This window comes from Tachyglossus aculeatus, chromosome 20, assembly GCF_015852505.1.
Source record: "Tachyglossus aculeatus isolate mTacAcu1 chromosome 20, mTacAcu1.pri, whole genome shotgun sequence".
NCBI classification, from domain to species: Eukaryota; Metazoa; Chordata; class Mammalia; order Monotremata; family Tachyglossidae; genus Tachyglossus; species Tachyglossus aculeatus.
Window position 1 is genome coordinate 12,290,303 of NC_052085.1, and position 24,399 is coordinate 12,314,701.

Below are 24,399 nucleotides of genomic sequence, written 5' to 3' on the forward strand. Positions count from 1 at the left end.
TGAGGTCACTGAGGCCCAGAGAAGTTAAGTGACTTGCCCAAGGTCACACAGCAGACGTGGCAGAGCCAGGATTCGAACCCATGACCTCTGACTCCAAAGCCCGGGCTCTTTCCACTTGAGCCACACTGCTTCAATAATAATGATGATGGCGTTTAGTAAGCGCTTACTATGTGCAAAGCACTGTTCTCAGCACTGGGGGGGATACAAGGTGATCAGGTTGCCCCATGCGGGGCTCACAGTCTTCATCCCCATTTTACAGATGAGGTAACAGGCTCAGAGAAGTTAAGTGACTTGCCCAAGGTCACACAGCAGACCTGTGGCAGAGTCGGGATTCGAACCCATGACCTCTGACTCCAAAGCCCGGGCCCTTTCGATTGATGCTGACTTGGTTGTATTCTCCCAGTAGCTTAGTACAGTCCTCTGCCTCCAGGAAGCACTCAATATCATTGACCGATAGTAACTCCATTATACTCTCCCAAGCGCCTAGTACAGTGTTCTGCCCCCAGCAGACACTCTATAAATATCACTGATTGACGGACTGATTGGAAGAGCACAACAGAGCTATAATCAAGCACTTAGATCAGTACCCTGCCCAAAGTAAGCACTCAAGAAATACTATTGATTATAACTCTTTTGTACTTTTCTAATACTTAGTTCAGTATGGTGCATACAGTAAGCGCTCAGTAAATGCTGTTGACTGATTGACTGGATTCATTCATCCGCTGATCCTTTATCTGTTGATGGAGAAAACTGGGCCCATCGCACCAGGGTTATTCATTCGTATTTATTGAGCAATCAATCAGTCGTATTTATTGAGCGCTTACTATGTGCAGAGCACTGTACTAAGCGCTTGGGAAGTACAAGTTGGCAACATATAGAGACAGTCCCTACCCAGCAGTCTAAAAGAGCACTTACTGTGTTCAGAGCACTCTACTAAGCGCTTGGGAGAGAATGATATAACAATAAATAGACATATTCTCTGCCCACAATGAGCTTACAGTCTATGCCTTGTTCCACAGAGAGAAATAACAATATTATTATTAATAATAATAATAATGATATTTGTTAAGTGCTTTCTATGTGCCTAGCACCGCCAGGCACAAGGTTATCAGGTTGTCCCAGGTGGGGCTCACAGTCTTAATCCCCATTTTCCAGATGAGGGAACTGAGGCCCAGAGAAGTGAAGTGACTTGCCCAAAGTCACACAGCTGTCAAGTGGTGGAATTAGAACCCATGACCTCCGACTTCCAAGCCCGGGATCCTGCCACTAAGCCACGCTGCTTTCTCATACTGGGATAGACTAAGAGGTGGACGTGTCTTGTGACCTGAACTTAGCATGTGCAGTAATGATTTCTGTTTTTATAATAATAATAATGATGGCATTTGTTAAGCGCTTACTATGTGCAAATTCTAGCAGAGGCAATGAGAGACCTCTCTGTTCTGCTCCCATGGCCAGTGAGGCAGAGGGCCAGATGGATAGATATGTGGGACAAACACAAAGAAGCAGCGTGGCCTAGTGGATAGAGCCACGGGCCTGGAAGGTGGGAGGACATGGGTTCTAATCCTGCCTCTGCCACTTGTCTGCAGGGTAACCTTGGGCAAGCATAGTAAGCACTTAACAAATACCACCACTATTCAATTCTCTGGGCCTCGGTTCCCTTTGTAAAATGGTGATGAAAACTGTGAGCCCCATGTGGGACTGGGACTGTTTTCAACCTGATGAGCTTTTTGGTACCCCGGTAATAATAATAATTAAAATTATGGTATTTGTTAAGTACTCCTCTAAGCCTGGCATACAGTAAGCGCTTAAATAAAAAAAAACCCCACAAAAAACAGAGGGGGGAAATAAGAAGGAGGGGAAGAGTGGGGGAACTTGAAGATTTCATATTAGTCTGAATGCAGATGTCCTCAGACAAGAGGAAAAGCTAAATGGTTCCTTGGGGGTTGGGGGGATAGTGGCTATTATTTTCTGCCTCCCCCCAGGCTGATTGGGAGGATTGGTGTGTCCCACTAGGACAAACTGACTCCATGTCCTGGAAAATCACTCAGCAGAACGTAAGTGCTGAGGCAGGGCGAGATGGCTCACCCACAAAGAAGTGGAAAGCCTCAACTACCCCCGGGAGCAAATAACACAAAGCATCCATGACCCTGACAACCATCCCGACCCCAGGATCCTGTACTTAGAGAACACTCTTCTCACAGCTGGGGAAAAGGGAGGTTCGGCCCATTAAGAAGGCAAGGAAAAAAGAAGTCAGTGCTGCTGGGTAGGAGGGGGAGGGAGAAGGCATTCCTGCCTCAGGATGAAAAGAACCTTAACAGTGCTGATAAAGGATTATAAATGGGGTTAATAATTCCACTTTTTGTTGTGCTCTGCTATTTGCATGAAAAAAGGGGCAGGGACCGATGGAGAACTCAAATTAATGATTGGTTTTCAGAGGGGGTGCGTGTGTCTCAGCAGTGTTCGCCCAAATGCAGATAGATGAATGGAGAGGTTGGGTGGAAAAAAAATGATTGTTTCTGAAATTGGCCTTTTGCAGCTGTTGCCATCTGTCTGTGCCAGGCCCAGGGCCTTTGGATGGGACAGGATGGCAAGGAGAAGAAATCAATCAGTTGTATTTTTGGACCACTTACTGTGTGCAGAGCACTGTACTAAGCACTTGGGGGAGTACGATGTATTGGAGTTGGTAGACCCATTCCCTGCCCACAACGGGCTTACAGTCTGGAGAGGTAGTCTCATTTTTATTATTATTATTATTGTGGTATTTGTTCAGCGTGGCTCAGTGGAAAGAGCACGGGCTCATGGGTTCAAATCCCGGCTCCGCCACTTGTCAGCTATGTGACTTTGGGCAAGTCACTTCACTTCTCTGGGCCTCAGTTCCCTCATCTGTAAAATGGGGATTAAGACTGTGAGCCCCCCGTGGGACAATCTGATCACCTTGTATCTCCCCAGCTCTTAGAACAGTGCTTTGCACATAGTAAGCGCTTAACAAATACCATCATTATTATTATTATTATTTGTTAATCACTTACTACGTGCCAGGCACTGTACTAAGCACTGGGGCGGATACCAGCAAATTGGATTGGACACAGTTCCTGTCCCACATGGGGCTCCTAGCTGCAATCCCCATTTTACAGATGAGGTAAATGAGGCATAGAGAAGTCAAGTGACTCGCCAAAGTCCCACAGCAGGCAAGTGGCAGAGCAGGGACTAGAACCCACGACCTTCTGTCTCCCAGGCCTGTGCGCTATCCACAATATCATGCTGCTTCTGTATCAGATCTGTCGTATTGTACTCTCCCAAGCGCTTAATACAGTGTTCTGCCCAAAGTAAGCGCTGAGTAAATATCATCAATGATGAAAATTGCAGAGAACTCAGGCAGTATCATGCCTATGCACACACAAGACTTCCATGGGCACACAGGGAGATAAAAACTCACACAAAATCAGATGAAAAACAGCTACTAGAAGGAAGAGACACATAGAGAGCTGGGGACAAAGAGAAAAGACCAGAGAGACACAGACTTAAAAAACACAGACTTAAAACACAGTCACAAACACTGGAACGCACAAACGGACAGGGAGAAGCAGATGGGGACGGCAGTGATCTAGAAGCTCGTATAACATCTAGACTGTGAGCCTGCTGTTGGGTAGGGACCATCTCTATATGTTACCAACTTGTACTTCCCAAGCGCTTAGTACAGTGCTCTGTACACAATAAGCGCTCAATAAATATGATTGAATGAATGAATGAATGAACATCGCACTCAGAAACAAAGAGGCGGACACATCTCCTAGTCTCCAAAGGGGATTTTCCTAAATCACCCTATCAAGCTCTCCAAGACGTTCCTTGGTTCCTTGACGTGCTTGGGTCAAATCCTTTTTCGTGGGGAGACATTTGGGCTCTGTGATTTGAAACCCCAGAAGGAATTGGTCACATATGGTCATCTGGACACATATATAAGCCCTGAGAGCTGTGGAGCTGTGTACATATTTATTACTCTATTTATTTATTTTACTTGTACATATCTATTCTATTTATTTTGTTAGTATGTTTGGTTTTGTTCTCTGTCTCCCCCTTTTAGACTGTGAGCCCACTGTTGGGTAGAGACTGTCTCTATATGCTGCCAACTTGTACTTCCCAAGCACTTAGTACAGTGCTCTGCATACAGTAAGCGGTGATTGATTGGAGGCAGAACAGAATCAGAGCTCACAGGAGGACCAGTGAAACTCAATGGAAAACATCCCAACTTCCTAGAGCCTGAAAAACCCATAAGGAGAAAGGACACTAACAGTTAAGGGCTTATGTTCCAGAGCTTAAAATAATGGATTCATCTGGAACTTCTGGTCCACCCAGCAAAACCACAGTTTACTGTGGTTTTTATTTTGCTGCTATGGCAGTAGCAAGTGCTGTATCGATAGGGGCATAAATAGATCTTTTTAACTAGCAGTGAGAGTAGGGAAAATCTAGGAGTGATTTCCCAGGGCTTAACAGCTTTTCTATCAGGTGGGTCCAGGACGCTTCGAAACACAGGGAGGACTCACGAATCAGGGCTGCTGAGGAAAATGTTATCTGTGGAGCTGTGACTTTTATTTCCAAAACCCAAAGACTGTCTTAGCAGCCTCCTGCTAGAGACCTCCTGGACCTCTCAGCCATTCCCTAGCCTTCTGTTTTCCAATCCCAACTCCTCATGGGCGGGGAACGTTCCTACCTACTCCATCGAATTCTCAGTTTCTACCCCTGAAATACACGGAATATCAACAGCACAGTGTGGCTTCCTCCCTAAGGACACAGAGGCTTTGATCCAGGTTCTGCCTTGGCAGCTTCAGTGTCATCCAGGCACGACTCACCTACTGATAAATGGCCTGATGTTGTCCCCGGAGATGGGCGCCATCGACATTGGCATGGGCTCCGGGGTCGACAGCCAGTAGGAATAATCGTTTCTCGATGCAAAGTTGCACACATTATTGATGTTGCAGAACAGGAAAGGCATAGTGCTAAACTTGCGTAGACAGCTTCCAGCTGTACCTGAAAAGGCAAGGAAAAACACAGCATGTGATGTTTTTGGGGGGGAAAAAAATAGAAAAGAAAGGTACATAAACAGTTGGAGAGTCTTGTGTGCCCTTCCCCACTTTTGGGCCAAGAGGTCAATTAACAGTAGTAACAATAATAGTAATAATAATAATAATAATGATATTTGCTAAGCACTTAGTAGGGGTCCAAGCACTGTTCTCGGTGCTGGGTAGATACAAGCTAATTAGGGTGGACACAGTCCATGTTCCACAGTCTTAATCCTCATTTTACAGATGAGGTAACTGAGGCCAGAGAAGTGAAGTGACTTGCCCAAGGCCACCCAGCAGACAAGTGGCTGAACCGGAATTAGAACCCACATCCTTGTGACTCTATTAGCACCCAAAGGGCTATAGGTTCATATTCAGGGAGAAGATAGATCTCAGCCACCTCTAATGATATTTTAAGTCTCCCAAAAGATACGCTTTTGCGATATTTGAGGTTAAGAATAAGAAGCCATCGAAGAGCATCATTTAGGATGACTATAACCGCCTATGGAAGCTGATACAGCTCATCAGCATTTATCCCCCATGAGCTTTTAAGGGTCTTGACTTTGCGTTTTCCTCCTTGAAATTTCCTCCTAGTACCACCAATTTTGACTACGGTTCTAGAGTGTGTTTCATGACGTAGGAGCCGACAGAAGCTGGTGAAGACCAGGGCAATATGCGTTTTACACTTTACTGCTGCTTTTGGTAAACTTTCCGACCCAGTTTGGCTTCCTCCCAAAAGGCTGAGCCTGAGGCAAACTTGACTTCTGTGTTCCCTGCCCTTTAGCAGGCAGAATCGGTGGCCAGTGAAATAATAATAATAATGATAATAATGATGGTATTTGTCAAGTGCTTACTATGCGCCAAGCACTGTTATCAGGTTGTCCCTCATGGGGCTCACAGTCTTAATCCCCAGTTTGCAGATGGGGTAACTGAAGCACAGAGAAGTTAACTGACTTGCCCAAAGTCACACAACTGACAAGTGGCGGAGCCGGGATCAGAATTTATGGCCTCTGACTCCCAAGCCCGGGCTCTTTCCACTAAACCACATAACTGACTAGGAAAAGACTTTGGCTAGTTGATTATATGCCGAAGGGCTTCCTTGTCTGTCCGTGATGGCCTTTTGCGAAACATATGACAAACTCGTGTGTCCAGCCGCAGTGACCGCTCGTTCTGAGTTTGTCGGGTGGCCGGCAGATTTCGGTGGAAATCTCACTTACCCAAGTCCTGACCGTGAGCCCTTTCGTTGCCCTGAACGTAGAGCAAGGAGTAGCCATTGTACATGATCTTGGTTCCAGGTGGGCACTGAGGGTCATCTATTGTTTGGCTATGCCTTGTCACAAGGAAGCCGTGGTCAACCGAAGGGGTCCCTGGTGGTCCCATAACTCCTGGTTGTCCGTCAGGACCTGGTGGGCCGGTGAATCCTCTGGGGCCTGGAGAAAAGAAGTGGATTCAGTTTATTTCCCTTACTGTTGATGATGATGATCATCGGAATAATAATATTAATGGTGGCTTTGTTAAGTGCTCACTATTCGTCAAGCACTGTATGAGGCCCCGGGGTAGATGGAAGATAATCAGGTTCAGATACAGTCCCTATCCCACACTGTGCTTCCAGGCTAAGGAGGAGGAAGAACCGATTATGAATCCTCATTTGACAGAGGAGGAGACCGAGATCCTGAGAAATTAAGTGACACAGAGCGGGCAAGTGGCAGAGACGTGATTAGAACCCAGGTCCTCTGACTCCCAAGCCTATTCTGTTTCCACTAGGCCATGCTTATTGGACTCAAGTATCCATCTGTATCACTTCACCCTAGATTGAGCTGCTTAGTAGGGTAGGGTAGAAAGGGTAGGCCTTTCACTTCTAGTGTGTGTTCCCAAGGGGGTGGGCATACAGGAGGGGCTTCATCCATGCTGTTGAGGAGGAGGAGGAGGTACCAAGCATGAAATTAGTCATCGTGTAGGAATTTTACAGAAATCTCTGCAGCGATTTTCTAACAGGACCGAACACAAAAGATCCTTTTGCTTGGCCGTGGGAGGGAAGGTGATTATAGAGAACAAAAAAACACCGTACAGTTACAAGAGTAGGTATTTCCCACTAGTTAAAGGTCCCCCTTCTCTGTGCTAATATTCATCCAGCCAGATTTCATTATGGAATCATTGGCCAGTGAGTCCCCTGAGGTGGGCAGGGTCACTTTGGGCCTCTGGAGGAACCCAGATTCTTGACCAGAAAGTCATGCCCTCCACACCCTTCCCATAATACATTCCTCCTAGCTTCTTATCTTTCTCTCCACAGACGCCCGAAGGCCATGTAGTTAAAGTAATAATTGTGGGTATTTGCTAAGTGTTTACTATGTGCCAAGCACTGTACTAAGCCTTGGAGTAGAGACGAGATAATGTACTCTCCCAAGTGCTTAGAACAGTGCCCTGCATATAATACAAGCTCAATAAATACCACTGATTGATTGATCATGGGACTCACAATCTAATTGGGGGGAGAACAGGACTGAATCTCCATTTTACAGATGAGAGAACAGAGGACAGAGAAGTGAAAAGAGTTGCCTAAAGTCACACCGCAGACACATGGTGAAGCTGGGATTAGAATCCAGGTCTTCTGACTCCTGCGTCCATGCTCTTTCCATTAGGCTAAACAAGTTACATGTAGTAGTGTATTTTTCCAACACTTGATACAGTGATCTGCGTGTAGTAAGTGCTCAGTAAATACCACTGATGATGTGGTGGAAAGGTTAGGGGTATGGAATGGGGTTAAGGAGATCAAATGAGTGACCCCTTTTAGCTGTAGTGGGCAAACGCAGACAGTGGTGAGCCAACCAGTCTTACTGAAAGTGAGTTCACGGCACTGCTACTTGCTTGGAATTTATAGCATCTTTAGTTCTTGGTATCCCCATCAAAGCGGTACCCTTCAGTCATGCCTCTCCCTCAAGAGCACAAATCAAGTTTCTCCAACCCTCACAACAACAATTTAAGCACTTGCTGAGTCTCTTTGCCTGACCTCTCCATTTCCTTCTCGACTTTGAAATCGGCTCTTGAGAAAAAAGCAGCAGGATTGAGTTCAGAATTTCAACTGCTGCAGGGCTTACTGTGATTGCGTCTCACTAGTATTCAGGGTTCTGGGAAACAAGTCTTTGAATTTGAAACAGCGAAAGATTGGATGTCAAAAAAACTCATTCATCAAAGTCAGTAGGAGGTGTTAAAAAAATCAAGCAAAACACATCAGAAAACCAACAAAATGCACCAAAAGTCATCGAAACACTGAAAATCTATTGAATGTTGAAGTCTCAGTTCCTCTGACCAGAAGTGACTAACACTGAAGAGGAAATGTCGGATCTCTTGTCTAGAGAGGGTCAGGTCCTGTACCTCCCAAACGATCAATCAATAGTATTTATTGAGCGCTTACTCTGTGCAGAGCACTAAATACTTTGGGAGTCAATCTAGCAATACAGACATGAAAATTAAAAGTATGAGAGAGCTTCTGTCTTCCCCATTCCTCTCTTGCCCCACCCATCTCATTACCTTCTATCTGCATTTCCCTCCCCATTCTTCTTTCCTTTCTTTCCAGTTTTGTCTCTCCCTCTGTCTTTTCCTCCCTGTCGCCCTTAAGGGAAAACTGGAGAGATCATTTTCAGGAGAAACTGTCATACAGTATCTCCTAGTGTTTGGGTTTCATTGTCGGAGACAGAGTTCTGGGCTGGATGGATTGCGGGACTGACCCAAAATGGTACCTCATGTTTCATCTTCTCCTCATTTCCTTCTCCTCCTTCCCCCATTTCCCTGGCCTACCTTCTCTTTCCATGACACGGGTGGCCATGATATAGCTACCCATTTCCTGACCCATGCATCTGGGCTGGGCAGACCAGGGAGAAACCCTCCAGATGGGAAATGGGAGCTCTGTAAGGATGGGGTTGTAGGGCTATGGGTAAGGAGCCTTGGTAGATGAGGAAGAAGAAGAGGAAAACAGAAGTAGATTTGATAGCAGTAGGCAGGGGATAGTTCTGCTACCTGGTTTCAGACTAGCAATCCAACTTTTCCCGATGGATGTTTCAGTGGTTCAGTTTTTCTCCCAACAGCTCCGTTTGGCCTCGGCCTGAGAGTTCATTCATTGTCATATTTATTGAGCCCTTACTGGGTACAGAGCACTGTACTAAGTGCTTGGGAGAGGACATTGTAAAGACAAACCTACACATTCTCTGCCCATGACGAGTTTACAGTCTAGAGTTCTCCTGTTCACCTGGGCCCGGGCACCTAAAACTTTGGAAACCTAATTTTTCCAGATAGAGAAACAAAGGAGCAAACCTACCAGGTGGACCGACGGGTCCTGCTTCTCCTTTCTGTCCGGGCGCGCCATCAAAGCCTGGGATGCCGGGAGGTCCAGGGATCCCCACAGATCCAGTCACACCTAGAGGATGGGAGCGAACCCCGCCGACAAACCGTTTTTCCTCCGCCCTTGCCCCCAGACTACCACCCTCTCAACCCAGAGACCCACCATCTGGGACCTGGGAGAGCCAAATGGCCCTAACGCCCCCGTCGGCCCCAACCCTCGTTGAATCATCCCCCGTGTTTGGAAGAGTTGGGCGATGCTCATCGGCCAGCCAAGCACCATGGTTTCTCTGCTTTAACCCTAACCCCAGCGGCTGTTCCCGGTTGCCCCTTGGGGTGAAGCAGAGCAGATTGTCCCGTCGTTCCTACCTTGTTGTCCTTTGGGACCCGGAGGGCCGGGGAAACCTTTGGGGCCTGCTGGGCCCACCAGGCCGGGCTGCCCGGGTTCTCCTTTGAACACCTGGGAAGGCCCGGGGGCGCCGGGGGGGCCCGGGAGACCTGTCGGGATGAAGGATGCAGTCAGAAATCTTCCCCATCCCCATGCCGGCACCTTTTCAGGTGGGACCGTCAGAATAACAGAACCCAACGGTCTCTTGGTGAAAATGGATCTGGTGGCTTCGTCGTTTACCTTTAGCTCCAGGGAAACCTTGATCTCCTTGTTCTCCTTTGAAGCCCTGGATCCCGGGGGAACCTTTCTGACCTGCACAAAAAGGAAAAACATCCGGGTGAACGCCAAGAAATCCACAGGGGTGATGTGACTGTAGAAAATGCCACCACTTTACAGAATGTTACTCTGCACCACTTCACCAATTGATCCCCTTTGGTTGACTGTGTGGAAGGAGGAGAGGGAGGATAACAATAATAATAATGGTATTTGTTAAGTGCTTACTATGTGCCAAGCACTGTTCTAACCGCCGTGGTAGATACAAAGTAATCAGGTTGTCCCACGTGGGGCTCACAGTCTTCATCCCCATGTTACAGCTGAGGTAACTGAGGCCCAGAGAAGTGAACTGGCTTGCCCAGGGTCACACAGCAGACAAGTGGCAGGGCTGGGATTAGAACCCACGACCTCTGACTCCCAAGACCGGGCTCTTTCCACTGAGCCACGCTGCTTCCTGCTGACAAGCAGCAGCAGCTGCACTTGGTACTTAGGACCAAGGGCAATAACTTCAACACCCAGCACACAGGACAGACCATCCAAACTGACTTCCCAGCAGACAGTAAAAACATGAACAGAAATGAACCATGGGCCGCCCTGTTTTCACTTGGTCCTTCTTGTAGAGGCTCCAATTTTAGTCAAATTTGGAACAACTGTGTAGAAGTCTGCTTTGATTCATAGAAGAAGGGTTGGAGTAGAGAGTGTGTAGGAGAGACAGCAAAAGAAAGCGATTGTGTGTGTCCATGCAAGCTGTTCTTCATGCTACTATAAATCAGTTGTACTCATTGAGCACTTACTCTGTGCACAGCACTGTACTAAGTGCTTGGAAGAGTACAACACAACAGAGATAGACCTACTAATGGAGAGAATGGATTCAGGTATGAGGCTGAAAAAAATTCAATGACATACACTCACATTATCACCACCTGTGTTTCTGTACATATAGCGCTATATATATACACATACACACACAATCACACAATTTGCATATTATGTTTACGTACACATATCTGCACCGAAACTTCTTTTCTTACCTGGAAATCCTGGAACTCCTGGTTGTCCCATGTCACCTTTAGTACCAGCTGCTCCTGGCACCCCACCAATACCCTGTGCCAAAGACAAACAGGATTCAGCCACCGGGGTCACAGTCTATCCAAACACATATCCAGGGCTTCTCTAATTTAGGGAGCTAGGAAAGGGGTTCAGGCAAGTTATGTCATTTTTTTTTTTTTTTACCAGAAATCCATTTCTTCTAAAAGCCTAAGACTCTACATTGATTGCTATTATCTTACTAGTCAGTAAAAGGCTGAACCTTTCAATACTTAAGAAAAATGATCGTGTTCGCCATAACCCCTTTCTACAAATGTAAGGAAAAAGAAAAAAAACCCAAACCTAAATTTGAAGAACCATAATATTTACAGGCTGTACGTACAAGAGAGTGTCCAGCCAGATTTGCCTGTATCCATTCCAGTGCTTAGAACAGTGCCTGGCATGTAGTAAGCCCTCAACAAACACCGCAATTATTATTATTATTATATTGATTTTTTTTAGCAGTGCCTGGCATGTAGTAAGCCCTTAGCAAACACTGCAATTATTATTATTATTATTATTATTATTATTATATTGATTTTTTAGCAGTGACTGGGTACAGTGGCAGGGAGGGTTAAGCAGCTCTACATTTCATGTATTATAATTGCTCAGAGCCGGTACCGTGCCCATACTTGAGAGTTTACGCAGCGTGTGTGTTCACACACCAATCTGCCTTTGAAAACCTGGGCTTCGTCAGAACCTGAAGTCAGCAAACATGTCATCCTTTGAAAACAATCCCAATGTTCAAGTTTAGTTTGTTCCCTTTTCTCTAAAGCATGGTTTCAAATATCATACTGAAAAACCGAGAGGTAGAGAGAAAGCTCTTTTCCTTTTTGTCATCGTAACTGATTTTTGAAACAAATTTCTCACTTTCTAGCTATTCTCTTTCCATTTCAGGGCCAGCAGCGATGCATTTTTTCCTATATTTGCTATCGTACACGGATTTGGTTTCACACTTTGACTTCATGAAAAAGACACAGCAAAAATGCTATTCAGCAAGTCGTCTTAATATTTGTTGACTTGTAGTAAAAATATCAATTATATTCGCATCCTACCCACTGAATGAAAACTGGAATATATAAATAACAGATAAATTACTCCCAGTGCAACCACAACAGAGTAATAACCGGGCTGGAAACAAATGTATATACTTGGCAATTTCCCGACGCACATGCAATGTACAGCAAAATAAATCTGTCTTAGAGGAGAGGGAGTGAGTCGGAAGTATTGCCGTTTGAAACCAAAAGTTGTGAATTCAGTGTAAATTATTTGTAAGCCTGTGATACTGAGTGGGGAGTGTAACAGCAGCATTGTTTAAAGAGAAGTAACGTGGCTTAATGGTTAGAGCACAGGCCTAAGAGTCAGAAGGACCTGGGTTTTAACCCTGGTCTGTAAAGTATGAAGCCAGAGGGAGGATCAATCAATCAATCAATCGTATTTATTGAGCGCTTACTGTGTGCAGAGCACTGTACTAAGAGCTTGGGAAGTACAAGTTGGCAACATATAGAGACAGTCCCTACCCAACAGTGGGCTCACAGTCTAGAAGGGGGAGACAGAGAACAAAACCAAACATATTAACAAAATGGGGGTGAGGGGTCAGTTGTCTGACACAGAGACTGCCAAGAAGAGTTCCAACTCAACTAGGCCAAGGAAGAAGCAGCCAGTGAGGCTTAGACTGTCAGTCGGTCCATCAGAGGTATTTATTGAGCGCTTACTGTATGCACAGCTCTGTACTAAGCACTCGGGAGGGTACAGAACAAGGTTGGTAGACATGCCCCCTGCCCACTACAAGTTTATGGTTTGGAGGGGGCTACAGACAGTAATATAAAGAATTTACCATCTGTCATTTAAAGATAGGTACATAAGTGCGATGGGGTTGAGGGTGGGGCAAATAAATGACCAAAGGTCACAGGACATGAGGAGGTTACGGGATGGAGAGGAGGAAGGGGAGATGGGAACTGAATTCATACCAAAATGGATTAGTTCCCCGAAAATGCTAGGTGATGACTGTTGAACTGTAAGGAAAACCAACTGAACAACTTACGGGCAAGCCCTGAATTCCTGGGTCACCTTTGTCACCAGCAGGGCCGCGAGTCCCCGGCCAACCTGGATTTCCTTTTTCTCCTTTAATTCCATCTAATCCTGGATGTCCAGGAGGCCCCATGGGGCCCGGAACACCTACAAGTGGAAAACACACAAATAAACATACATTCTTCTTTAACCCCAATAGTCTGGGCAACCACCAAGACTCTGTGTAGCGGTGCACATCATAAGCCTGATGGCACGTGGCCGCCTGAAAATTGTGAAAGCCCAGCAAATACGGGGATGGAAAATTAGCTCCACCAGTTAGCTGTGCCCACTGGGGAAACTAGAGAAGGCCCAAAGAGAAGTCTTGTACTAAAAATCAGAACGATAACCCTTAATATGTAATAGGTACCTATGAATGACCGATTCTCACTGCTCCCAAATGTAATGGGAGGGGTGGAGGAAAAATTAGTGTCTTGAATGAAAGTGTGGTCAGTTGGGTGCTTCTGAAACCTCCGTGGAAAAACCTCAATCATTTGCCCAAAAGGTCAAAGAGTTCCATCTGAATTAGTGAAAAGTTTCAATAGTAGCGATAGCTTTTAATTTTGGTGTTATGACTGAGTGCGAATGAGTGCTTTCTATGGTATGTGTTTCCCCGTGTGTTGGGCAGTGAGGGAGCCTAATCTCTCTATGATTGTTGAGCAAATTGTCCCCTTCGCCCCTCACTTACCTCTCTGACAGTTACTTTAAATGTGTCGGAGGCCAGCTGGTTTAAACAGAACTATTCTGAATCACCCCCACATTGACTCCAGCCTACCATTCCTGCTGTAAAAAGTCTGTTGTGAGGGTTTGTATTTTGTTTCTCAAAGTAGACCAAAAAGGTCCTTGCTTTGCCTTTACTCAACAATACGAGCCGACATGTTGTGGTTGGATTCTCCCACCGAATGACAGGTGGAAGGCCAGCTGTCATGGCTATACACATGCAGGCCTTGAAGTATTTGAACAAGTCATCTTGTGAGTAAACTGGGGCGGCACCTCTCGACAATCTCGGCACCCTTTCCCCTGGCTTGGGAAGTTGGGACCATCCCAAGAAGGCCGGTGAAGCTGCGCTTACTCCCGGGGCAGTGAGGCCATCAGATGCATAGCACCGCTCCCTTACCGGGTGAGCCAGGTTGTCCTTGTGGGCCCCGATCTCCTTTGGGACCTCCAACAGCTTGACCTGGAATTCCAGGGGGTCCTTGTTGACCTTGGGGACCGGGGAGACCCGTGAATCCTTGATCTCCTCTGGGACCCGGAATTCCTGGACTTCCTGGCGATCCAGGGAAACCCAGTTCTCCCTTGGAACCTAAGGAATAAAACATCAACAAGGGTGAAGTCCATTGCCATTGTTTGGAGAAATGCGTAACGTGATTATTGCTCCCCTTACTTATCATTTACTTATTTTCGCGGCGTGTCTCACCGACTAGGGTTTAGGCTCCTTGAGGGGAGGCATCGTCTCTAGTAAGTCTGTATTCTTCCAAGCGATTATTGCAGTGCTCGGCCCAGAGTAAGCGCTCAATAAGTACTGTTGAGTGATTACCAATAAAGAAATGACCCTGGGCCTTTTCTCTGGCATGTCCAAAAAGCTGGATTAATCTTTTCACTTCCTAGCTCCTTTCCCAGAACTAAATGATACCCTAGACCTACACTATGTCCATTTCTAAAGAAGGAGAAGAAAGCTAGAATTCCAGGAACCTGGATTTGGGATATTGCCCCATGCTTCCAGTCATTTCAGTTTGAACTTGGTGACAGGTTCTGTTGGGTTAGAATTATGAGTTGGGTACAAATCTAACACCTTCTGTAGACAGCATGGCCTACTGGAAAGAGCATAGGCCTGGGGGTCAGAGAACCTGGGTTCTAATCCCAGCTCCACCACTTGTCTGCTGTATAAACTTGGGCAAGTCACTTCACTTCTCTGTGCCTCAGTAACCATGTGGGACAGGGACCCTGTCCGTCCTGATTATCTGGGATCTACCCAAGTGCTTCATACAGTGCCTGGCACAGGGTAAGCGCTTAACAGATACCATCAAATCAATCAGTGGTATTTATTGAGCAATTACTATGGGGAAAGCACCGTACTGAGCACTTGGGAGAGTACAATATAACAGATTTGGTGGACATGTTCCCTGCCCGAGGATACTAGGCCAGCAGCTTAGGTCCTATTATGTCCAGAGCACAGTGGTGGGCATTTGGAGAACAGATAGGAGGGGTGAAAGAAGATCCTTTTCATTGTCCTTGCCCAGGATCTAATGGATTTCCTGGCAAACTCCATCTCTCCCGCTTTCAGGCCTCTGTTCCCTTATCAAGTAAGCCAAGCAGACCTTGTGGTCCCTGATCCCCTTTGGGACCCTCTGGGGTCCAGATAAAGATGGCTCTGGGAAGTTACACCCACTGCAAAGCTTTCTGGAAGTAGTTTTACCCAGCCCTTGGGAAGGCCCAGGGATCTGGTTTGGGCAGCCTGTTAAGTGAGGCCTTACTGTGTCCAACCTGATTAACTTGTATTTAGTCCAGCGCTTACAACAGAACCATAGTAAGCACTCAACAAATACCAAAATCATCATGGAGCAGCCCCATGTCCCCTGGCACTGAACTAGAGCAGGCCTGGCCTTTGGGACCCCTGAGGGCAAGGGACTCGGTCAGCCCGTGGCACCAGAAGCTGCGTGCAATGTGGGGCAGGAGTGAGAGGCCCCGTACTCCCACTAGGCCCTGGGGTACCTTAGGCCAAGTCCCTGCAGTGCTGTGGAAATCATGTCTCAAAAAGGTTCCATCAGGGCCATCCAGGAAATCTCCCCATTCCCAACTCAACTTTCCCCTCTCGCCCTCCACTCCGTTCCTCTCCACCAGTCACTCCCCCCTCTGCCTCCTTCAAAACCCCACCCAGTCTCACCTCACCTCACTTCTCCCTGACTCCAGTCCCTCAGTCAGAACCACAGAAGTCCATTCTGTGGAGAAAATAGCCACCCCCTCCACCACAACATGGCCTTCTGAGCTAGGCTCCCAGGCTTGTCCATGGCAGGACTCTGACCAGTCCCGAGAGTTTCTCCTCAGGGCTGAAAATGATCCGACTGGTGGCTTTCTGGCCTGTTAGCTCTTTGAAGCCTGTCCTTTCCCTGTCCTCCTAGCAGCCCCACTTCCCCTGGAACGTGCCTGCTAATTCTGTTGTTATTGTCCTCTCTCTAGCGTTTAGAACAGTGCTGCACACATAGTAAACACTCAAAAAGTACCACTGATTGATCCCCAACTCTGTGGGTCTCTCAGTATGCTTTCGGTGGGTTTGGGATACTGAGGGTTCCCTTTGCTTCTGGGCTTTGGCCTCTCCCAGTAGTTTCTAAGATCCTTGAAGGCAAGAACTTTATGTGTAATTCCCCTCGACACTTGATGCAGTGTATAAAGTGGTGGTTACTTTTACTGGGGCAACCACGTCTCTATACGTTGCCGACTTGTACTTCCCAAGCGCTCAGTACAGTGCTCTGCACACAGTAAGCACCCAATAAATATGACAATGAATGTAAGCCCATTGTTTGGTAGGGACCGTCTCTGTACGTTGCCGACTTGTACTTCCCAAGCGCTTAGTACAGTGCTCTGCACACAGTAAGCGGTCCATAAATACGATTGAATGAATGTAAGCCCGTTGTTTGGTAGGGACCGTCTCTGTACTTTGCCGACTTGTGCTTCCCAAGTGCTTAGTACAGTGCTCTGCACACAGTAAGCGCTCAATAAATACGATTGAATGAATGTAAGCCCGTTGTTCAGTTGGGACCGTCTCTGTACGTTACCAACTTGTACTTCCCAAGCGCTCAGTACAGTGCTCTGCACACAGTAAGCGCTCAATAAATACGATTGAATGAATGTAAGCCCATTGTTTGGTAGGGACCGTCTCTATACATTGCCAACTTGTACTTCCCAAGTGCTTAGTACAGTGCTCTGCACACAGTAAGCGCTCAATAAATACGACTGAATGAACGAACCACATCACCTTCGGACTTTTCCCTATTTTGATGATGCCTGCCATCCTCCAGCTAAATAACCAGCTAGTCTGCCTCCAAAATAACAGCGACCAAATTCCAAGCACTTCCTGTCATCATTAAAGTAACCAGAATAGTTCTCTCTGGGTTTGTACGCTTGTGTAAAATCAGTGCAGAAACTCTAATCCACAACTCTTTTCACAAAAACGCACTATACGCCATATGGATCCATCAGTCACATTCTCACACTGCAGGGCACACGGTGCAGAAAATTTCAAACAGAAAACAGTTGCCTATATCACGGCACATCTCGTTCAAGTCCAAGATGCTGCCACTGAAACAGGCTGCTTCAGTCTTGCAGACGTATCGTCGGTAGCTTCTCTGCTACACCACAGGGTGGAAAGAAATTGCCAGAGAAAGCGGTTGCCGAAACCGTTACACGTCTGGTCGACCATTACCTTTATCTCCCTTGGAACCTGGAAATCCTGGAAGTCCTCTTCCTGGAAGACCTACGAGACGAAGGTCACGAGGGTGAGTAGATATGCAGAGATAAACCACGGGGAGCCCCAGTTGCCTTCCCACTCAAAACCAAGTCACTTCACTTCTCTGTGTTTCTGTTTCCTCATCTGTAAAATGGGGATTCGATATCTCTTCTCCCTCTCCCTTAGACTGCGAGTTCCATGAGGGGTAGGGACTATGTCCAATGTGCCGATTTTGTATCGACTCCAGCACTTAGTACAGTGCTTGGAACGTACCGGGCACTTAAAATTCCATACTGATAATCATTAGCTGCCCATTAAAACAAAAAAAAATCACTCCACCATCAAAGGGTGGTGATGGCCACATAGAGGGGAGCGGTTAGGGATTTCACCGTGCCACTTCATGTAAGATATGGGGGCCATGGGTCTGCACCTGTATATATGTATATATGTTTGTACATATTTATTACTCTATTTATTTTACTTGTACATATCTATTCTATTTATTTTATTTTGTTAGTATGTTTGGTTTTGTTCTCTGTCTCCCCCTTTTAGACTGTGAGCCCACTGTTGGGTAGGGACTGTCTCTATATGTTGCCGACTTGTACTTCCCAAGTGCCTAGTACAGTGCTGTGCACACAGTAAGTGCTCAATAAATACGATTGATTGAGTAGCTAAGGGAAGGAGAGGGGGCAGTGCTTCCATTCATCGTGACCTAGTGGATAGAGCACGGGCCTGGGGGTCAGAAGGACCTGCGTTCTAATCCCAGCTCCGCCACTTAATAATAGTAATAATAATGGCATTTATTAAGCACTTACCATGTGCAAATCACTGTTCTAAGTGCTGGGGAGGTTACAAAGTGATCAGGTTGTCCCACGGGGAGCTCACAGTCTTCATCCCCATTTTACAGATGAGGGAACTGAGGCCAGAGAAGTTAAGTGACTTGCCCAAAGTCACACAGCTGACAGTTGGCAGAGCTGGGATTTGAACCCGTGACTTCTGACTCCAGAGCCCGGCCTCTTTCCACTGAGCCACGCTGCTTCACTTGTCTGCTGGGTGAGCTTGTGCAACACACTTCACTTCTCTGGGCCTCGGTTCCCTCATCTGTAAAATGGGTTTATGACAGTGAACCCAGTGTGGGACAGGGACTTTGTCCAACCCAATTACCTTATATATACCCCAGCGCTTAGCACAGTATCTGGCACATAGTAAATGCTTAACAAATATCACAATAATAATAATAATTATTATTATTATTACAAGACTGCCTTAACATATGGCAAGTGTTTGTCCCAGAAGGGAAATGATTCGGGAAGCAGGGGTGTGGGGTATACCTGGTTCACCCTTCTCGCCAGCTGGTCCAGGAATTCCATCGCTCCCGGGTTCCCCTTTCTGACCAATGGGACCAGAAGGTCCTGGCTGGCCGGGATAACCTGAAAGAGAATGACCGTTGTTAGTCATTCATCCTTGGAAAATCCCATCAAAAGTGCAAATGGACGACCTGCCCCCCACTACAATCACCGATGGGAAACCCAATTTCCCCTTGTTTACCCAGCCCAGAATCACCGCTGAAATTTTGAAGGAAGACACGAGACTCAAGCCAACTCAACCACAACTGGCCATTTCAGGGGTGACTTGTAGGATAAAGGAGGGAAAGCCATCTCTCAGCAAATGAGCATGTGACTTTTAGAGCCACTGGATAGCTTTCTCTAAGTACCCACAGAGTCAACACCAGTACCGACATTCACCCTACAAGGTCGGGGTGATTTTGAGGCATCCTTAGGAATTCAGAGAATATCCTCGGCTCGTCCCAAACCTTGACTTGGCAGGGCCTGGCGGACTGAAGGGAGACCGTACCTGTGAGACCTTTGGGTCCTGGAATGCCATCCAAGCCAGGAAGTCCTTTGTCCCCCTTTTCCCCAGGCAGTCCCGGACTTCCTGTTGGAAAGAAGAGTACCGTTGGTTTTCCTAGCTTTCCGTTTGACCGATCTGGCCACGCTTCAAGGCAGGGAACAACATCTCACTTGCCTGGGTAGCCCAAACTCCCAGGTTGGCCTCCGGGACCGGGTGGGCCGGGCATTCCTGGAATCCCTTGGCTGCCTTTATCCCCCTTCTCTCCAGGGGTTCCTGGAAAACCGGGAAGTCCTGCGTCTCCCTGGGAGGAGAAATAATACACACTCAGGCACACTCAATACCAACACTCCCAGCCTGATGGTCTGGCTGGGCATATCTTCCACTGAGACACGCACTGGAAAAATCATCCAGTATCAGAAAACATCATTTCTAGTTTCATGTATGGCACTTCAGCACCTCCTGGGTATTCTTTACTTCTTCCTTCTGTCTCTTTATTGTTATATTGTACTCTCCCAGGTGCTTAGTACAGTGCTCTGCCCGCAGTCAAGCTCTCAATAAATATAACTGACTGACTGACTTTCTATAATTTATTTTCTTGTCTGTTTCCACTAGATTGTAAGCTCCTTGTGACCGGGGATCATGTCTTCTACATTTAGTGTACTCTCCCATGCATTTAGTACAGTGCTCTGCACACAGTAAGCTCTCAATAATTATTTTTGATTGATTGATGATCAATTGATTATTTGCATAAAGGCCAACATGAGAGTGAACTACCTCGTCCTCGAGTGGTTAGAAAGGGCTCACCCCTAACTCCTCATTACTACCAGGCAATGATTTAGGTTCTCGTGGAGAGTCTTGTGTCATTTGAAGAAAAGCTGTGACAAAATTGCAACAACAAGAACAGATGATCCCCTTGGGGTCACCCAGCTCTCAAACAAACACTTTTCAGAAATGACTCTACCGTCATTTACAATCAGTTGCCTTTGAGTTGTGAATGTGGAAGGAGGGGCTTCTGCCTATCTGTAATTTCTCTTTATGTTTGTCTGGTTCGCTAGATTGTGAGCTCCTCGAAGGGAGGGCTAGTGCCTACGGACTCTACTGTCCTCTCCCAAAAGCTTTGTATAGTGCTCTGCGCATGGGAAGTGCTCGATAAATATCACCGAGCGATTGATTGAAAAGGCAGTTGACAGTGAAGGATGGGATACCTTTTCTCCAGGATAACCCGGAACGCCGATTCCAGGGGCACCCGCTACTCCTTTCTCTCCTTTTGAGCCTTTGGATCCGGGGAAGCCGGGGTCTCCCGGGGACCCTGGCAGGCCAGGGACACCTTTTTCTCCAGGTTGACCTGAAAGCACAGCAGACAGGCACTCACCCCAAGGCCGACCAGCCTTCAACCCGCAATGCAAGCAAGGAATGCAAGGAAGTTTCCTTCCTGCCAGGTTGTGGGTTCTTGAATGGGTGGAGCGGGTCAGCTCCTGAGAACCAGCAGGGAAAGCCCTGGTCATCCAGGCCACAAAGGGGCTAGAAGCAGGAGAAGTAGTGTGGTTTAGTGGATAGGGCACAGGCCCGAAAGTCAGAAGGACCTGCGTTCTAATCGTGGCTATGCCCCGTGTCTGCTATGTAACCTTGGGCAAGTCTCTTCACTCATCTGAGCCTCAGTGACCTCATATGTAAAATGGGGATTGAGAGTGTGGGCCCCATATGGGACGGGGACTGCGTCCAACCTGATTAACTTGTGTCTACCCCAACTCTTAGAACAGTGTTTGACACATAGTAAGTGCTTAACAAATACCATAATCATTAGTATTATTATTTGATAGTGGGGGGAGGGAAGAAAAGGGTTAATGGTGAGCTGTCCCTGATGGTAGGAGGTCCCCATTTCTAGAGGAACCAGCTCCCCAAGATAGGATCGTGGGTACCGAGAGAGACTTGGCGGTGCCCATTGGAAATGGACGAGGAACCCTGTAGGGATGGAGGGGATCTGTGCCCTGGTCAAAGCAACCGCATAAGTGCTGTGGCAAAGATGACAATTTTTACGTAGCCCCCGAGTGCATTCTAAGCCAGCACAGTGGACAGTGTGGGCAAAGAAGGTGGTAACCCACATGACTCTGTCCTCTTGGGGGGCACTCAGGCCAATCGTGGGGGATAAAATGGGAGCCAGAGTCCAGAACCAGTTGTGCTCTCGCACTCTCTCCCGCTACTTTTTTCTCTCTCTCTCAGATGTCTTGATATTTGGGTTTCTCTACAAGGCCTTTGGGTCTTTTCTATAGGCATCCATCTACAGGGGCATATCTGTTTCGGTCCCTGGGGTCCTGGGTGTTTTCCCGGGAGTCAGCACATCAGGGTCCTGAGTCTTTGGGTGGAGAGGGGCGTTTGGTCCCTCGTGGACCCTTATCCCCAGGCCTGAGTCACGAACTCAGTTCTGTGCACACGAAGGGTGTCGTATGCTGTTGGATAATTCAATTCCCGAATACCACCGGCATCACTTGGGGATGGGGAGCTGGAGGAGGAGTCTCTTGGGGTCCTGGCTAACAATGGAAATGGGACGGGAGGAGACAGGAGAGCCTGAAACCACCTCAGAACTTTGTGCACTGGCCCAGGCCCTTTCCCACTCACCTGGGGAGTGCTCAATACCAATCTTTTACATCTACCCCCGTATAATAAGGGCATTTCTTTTAAGCGCATACTGTGTGCCAAGCACTGTCCTAAGTACTGGGGTGGACGCAAGTCAATCAGGTCCCTCAGGGGGGCCCACAGTCTAAGCAGGAGGAAGAATGGGTACAGAATCCCCATTTTGCAGATAAGGGAACTGAGACAAGGAAAGTTAAGTGACTTGCCCCAGGTCACTCAGAGTAGGAATTCTAACACGGGTCCTCTAACTCCCGGGCCCGGGCTCTTCCCACTTCGCCACGCTATGCCAGATCTCGTTCTTCCGATGGGAGCAGGGACAGACAGAAGTCTGTGGCTACGTTCTCCTCCCCCTTCCCGGTGATTTCATCATCTCCTAGCCATCCTGATGCCGGGCTGGCGTATGACTGAGACGTCTCCCCATTTTACCTGGCATGCCCATTCCTCCGGCCGATCCTTTAGGGCCTGGTGATCCTGGAAAACCTGGGGACCCATCGAGACCTTGATCACCCTTAGGTCCTAAAAACGGAGAGAAAAATAATGTCATTTTGGGATGATAAGCCTGGCAGAGTCTTGACTGGCACTCACCCACCTTCCCCCCCGGGGTGCCAGAGAAGGGCATACTCACCTGGATGGCCAGGAGTTCCCGCTTGACCGGCTTTCCCTGGCATTCCTGGAGTTCCAGGGTCTCCTCTTGACCCCTTGTCCCCAGACGGCCCAAGCTGCCCTAAGGGATGCAGAAATAAAAATATAAAGACATGTACAGCAATGTACGTCGATGTACCTAATCTCCCACTTTTGCATATTTGCCTGTCTAGTTTTTAAAAATACGGCTCACTCTGGTATCTTATGTTGCCCACTTGTACTTCCCAAGCACTTAGTACAGTGCTCTGCACACAGTAAGCGCTCAATAAATATGAATCAATCAATCGTATTTATTTATGAATGAATGAATGATATCTTTCAACCCTCTTGGGAAGCCTGGTTTACTCCTCAAATTCTCCCCAAGTTTAGTACCACTCAATTTAATCATGCTCAAGCATTTAATACAGGGCTCTGCATACAGAAAGCACTCAGTAAATACCGTTGTTTGACTCATTAAAGAGTTCAAACAGGTGAATTTCAATAGCACCTCCCTCACTCCTGTTTGTTTTTTTTTTTACCTGTCTCTAGATCCAGATTAAAAGAAGAGAGTCAATCAGTCGATTGTATTTATTGAGCACTGACTGTGTGCAGAGCACCTGGGAGAGTGCAATATAACAGTCTTAACACATTCCCTACCCTCAACGCGTTTACAGTCTGCAGACAAGCTTACAACCGAGAGCAGTAATAACAGAATAAGAGAAAATGCAGGGAATTGTGTTTCTGAAAGTAAGGTGACATTCTTTCGGCTGACGGGCTCACAGAATGCAGTGAGGACCGGCAGCCTGAAAACTTTTTGGTTAAGCGCCCAGCCCCGGACCGACAGCCAAATTCCATGAAAGTGGAGTCGCCTTTTGACTAAAAGATCAGTGGGGCTAACTAGTTTTAATTTGTTGACCAGCTCCCAGTAGACTTAGAAGAAAGCCCTTGTTAAAGTGCTTTTCAGTCGGGATTTACTAAATGACTCCACAAGAGAACAGGAGGCAGAAAGTGGGGGAAAAAAAGCAAAACAACAAAAAAAACCCCCTCTCATTAAGAGAGCTGGATTAATCCAGCGCATCCAGTCAGTTTCAAACTTTCATTCACTCTGCTCCATGATTACATGAAGAAGCTGTACTTAATGAATTGTAACGAAGGACGAATGGATTTTGTTCTGCCTGGGCTGTTTTCACTCCGTGGATTTCGTTTTGTTATTGTTTCGTTGGGCAAAGGAAGGGGAGAGGGGGAAGACTGAAAAAGGTGTATGTGTGTGTTGTGGGGGATAAACCACAGCATGGAGAAGCAGTGTAGCCCATTGGAAAAAGCAGGGGCCTGGGAGCTGGAAGGACTTTAGTTCTAATCCTGGCTCTATCACTTGGCTGCTGTGTGACCTTTGGCAAGTCACTTCACTTCTCTGGGCCTCAGTTCCCTCATCTGTGAAATGGGGATGAAGACTGGGAGTCCCACGTGGGGCAGGGACTGTGTTCAACCTGAAAACCTTATAGCTATCTCAGCGCTTAGTGCAATGACTGCCACACAGTAAGTGCTTAAATACCACAAAAAAAATTCAAGAACTGACCCCTTAAACGAATTATTCTTTGAAAGGGAGGGGAGTTAAACGAACCCCCAGAGCTTCCAGGACCTGACCACCC

The 24,399-nt window shown here is 47.1% G+C and overlaps 1 protein-coding gene across 1 annotated transcript in view; it reads right to left on the minus strand.

Moving 5' to 3' along the window:
- Nucleotides 1–24,399, minus strand: part of COL4A1 (collagen type IV alpha 1 chain) — a 174,568-nt gene that overhangs the window by 13,437 nt on the left and 136,732 nt on the right. The window contains exons 35-49 of the mRNA XM_038761618.1: nt 22,755–22,853; nt 22,556–22,645; nt 20,704–20,843; nt 19,673–19,799; nt 19,502–19,582; nt 18,979–19,077; nt 17,624–17,674; nt 14,321–14,506; nt 13,181–13,314; nt 11,082–11,154; nt 10,018–10,089; nt 9,759–9,887; nt 9,370–9,468; nt 6,275–6,487; nt 4,848–5,025 (exon numbers count right to left, since the gene is read on the minus strand). Coding sequence (XP_038617546.1) covers nt 4,848–5,025; nt 6,275–6,487; nt 9,370–9,468; nt 9,759–9,887; nt 10,018–10,089; nt 11,082–11,154; nt 13,181–13,314; nt 14,321–14,506; nt 17,624–17,674; nt 18,979–19,077; nt 19,502–19,582; nt 19,673–19,799; nt 20,704–20,843; nt 22,556–22,645; nt 22,755–22,853 — 1,771 coding nt within the window. The remainder of the gene's footprint in view (nt 1–4,847; nt 5,026–6,274; nt 6,488–9,369; nt 9,469–9,758; nt 9,888–10,017; nt 10,090–11,081; nt 11,155–13,180; nt 13,315–14,320; nt 14,507–17,623; nt 17,675–18,978; nt 19,078–19,501; nt 19,583–19,672; nt 19,800–20,703; nt 20,844–22,555; nt 22,646–22,754; nt 22,854–24,399) is intronic.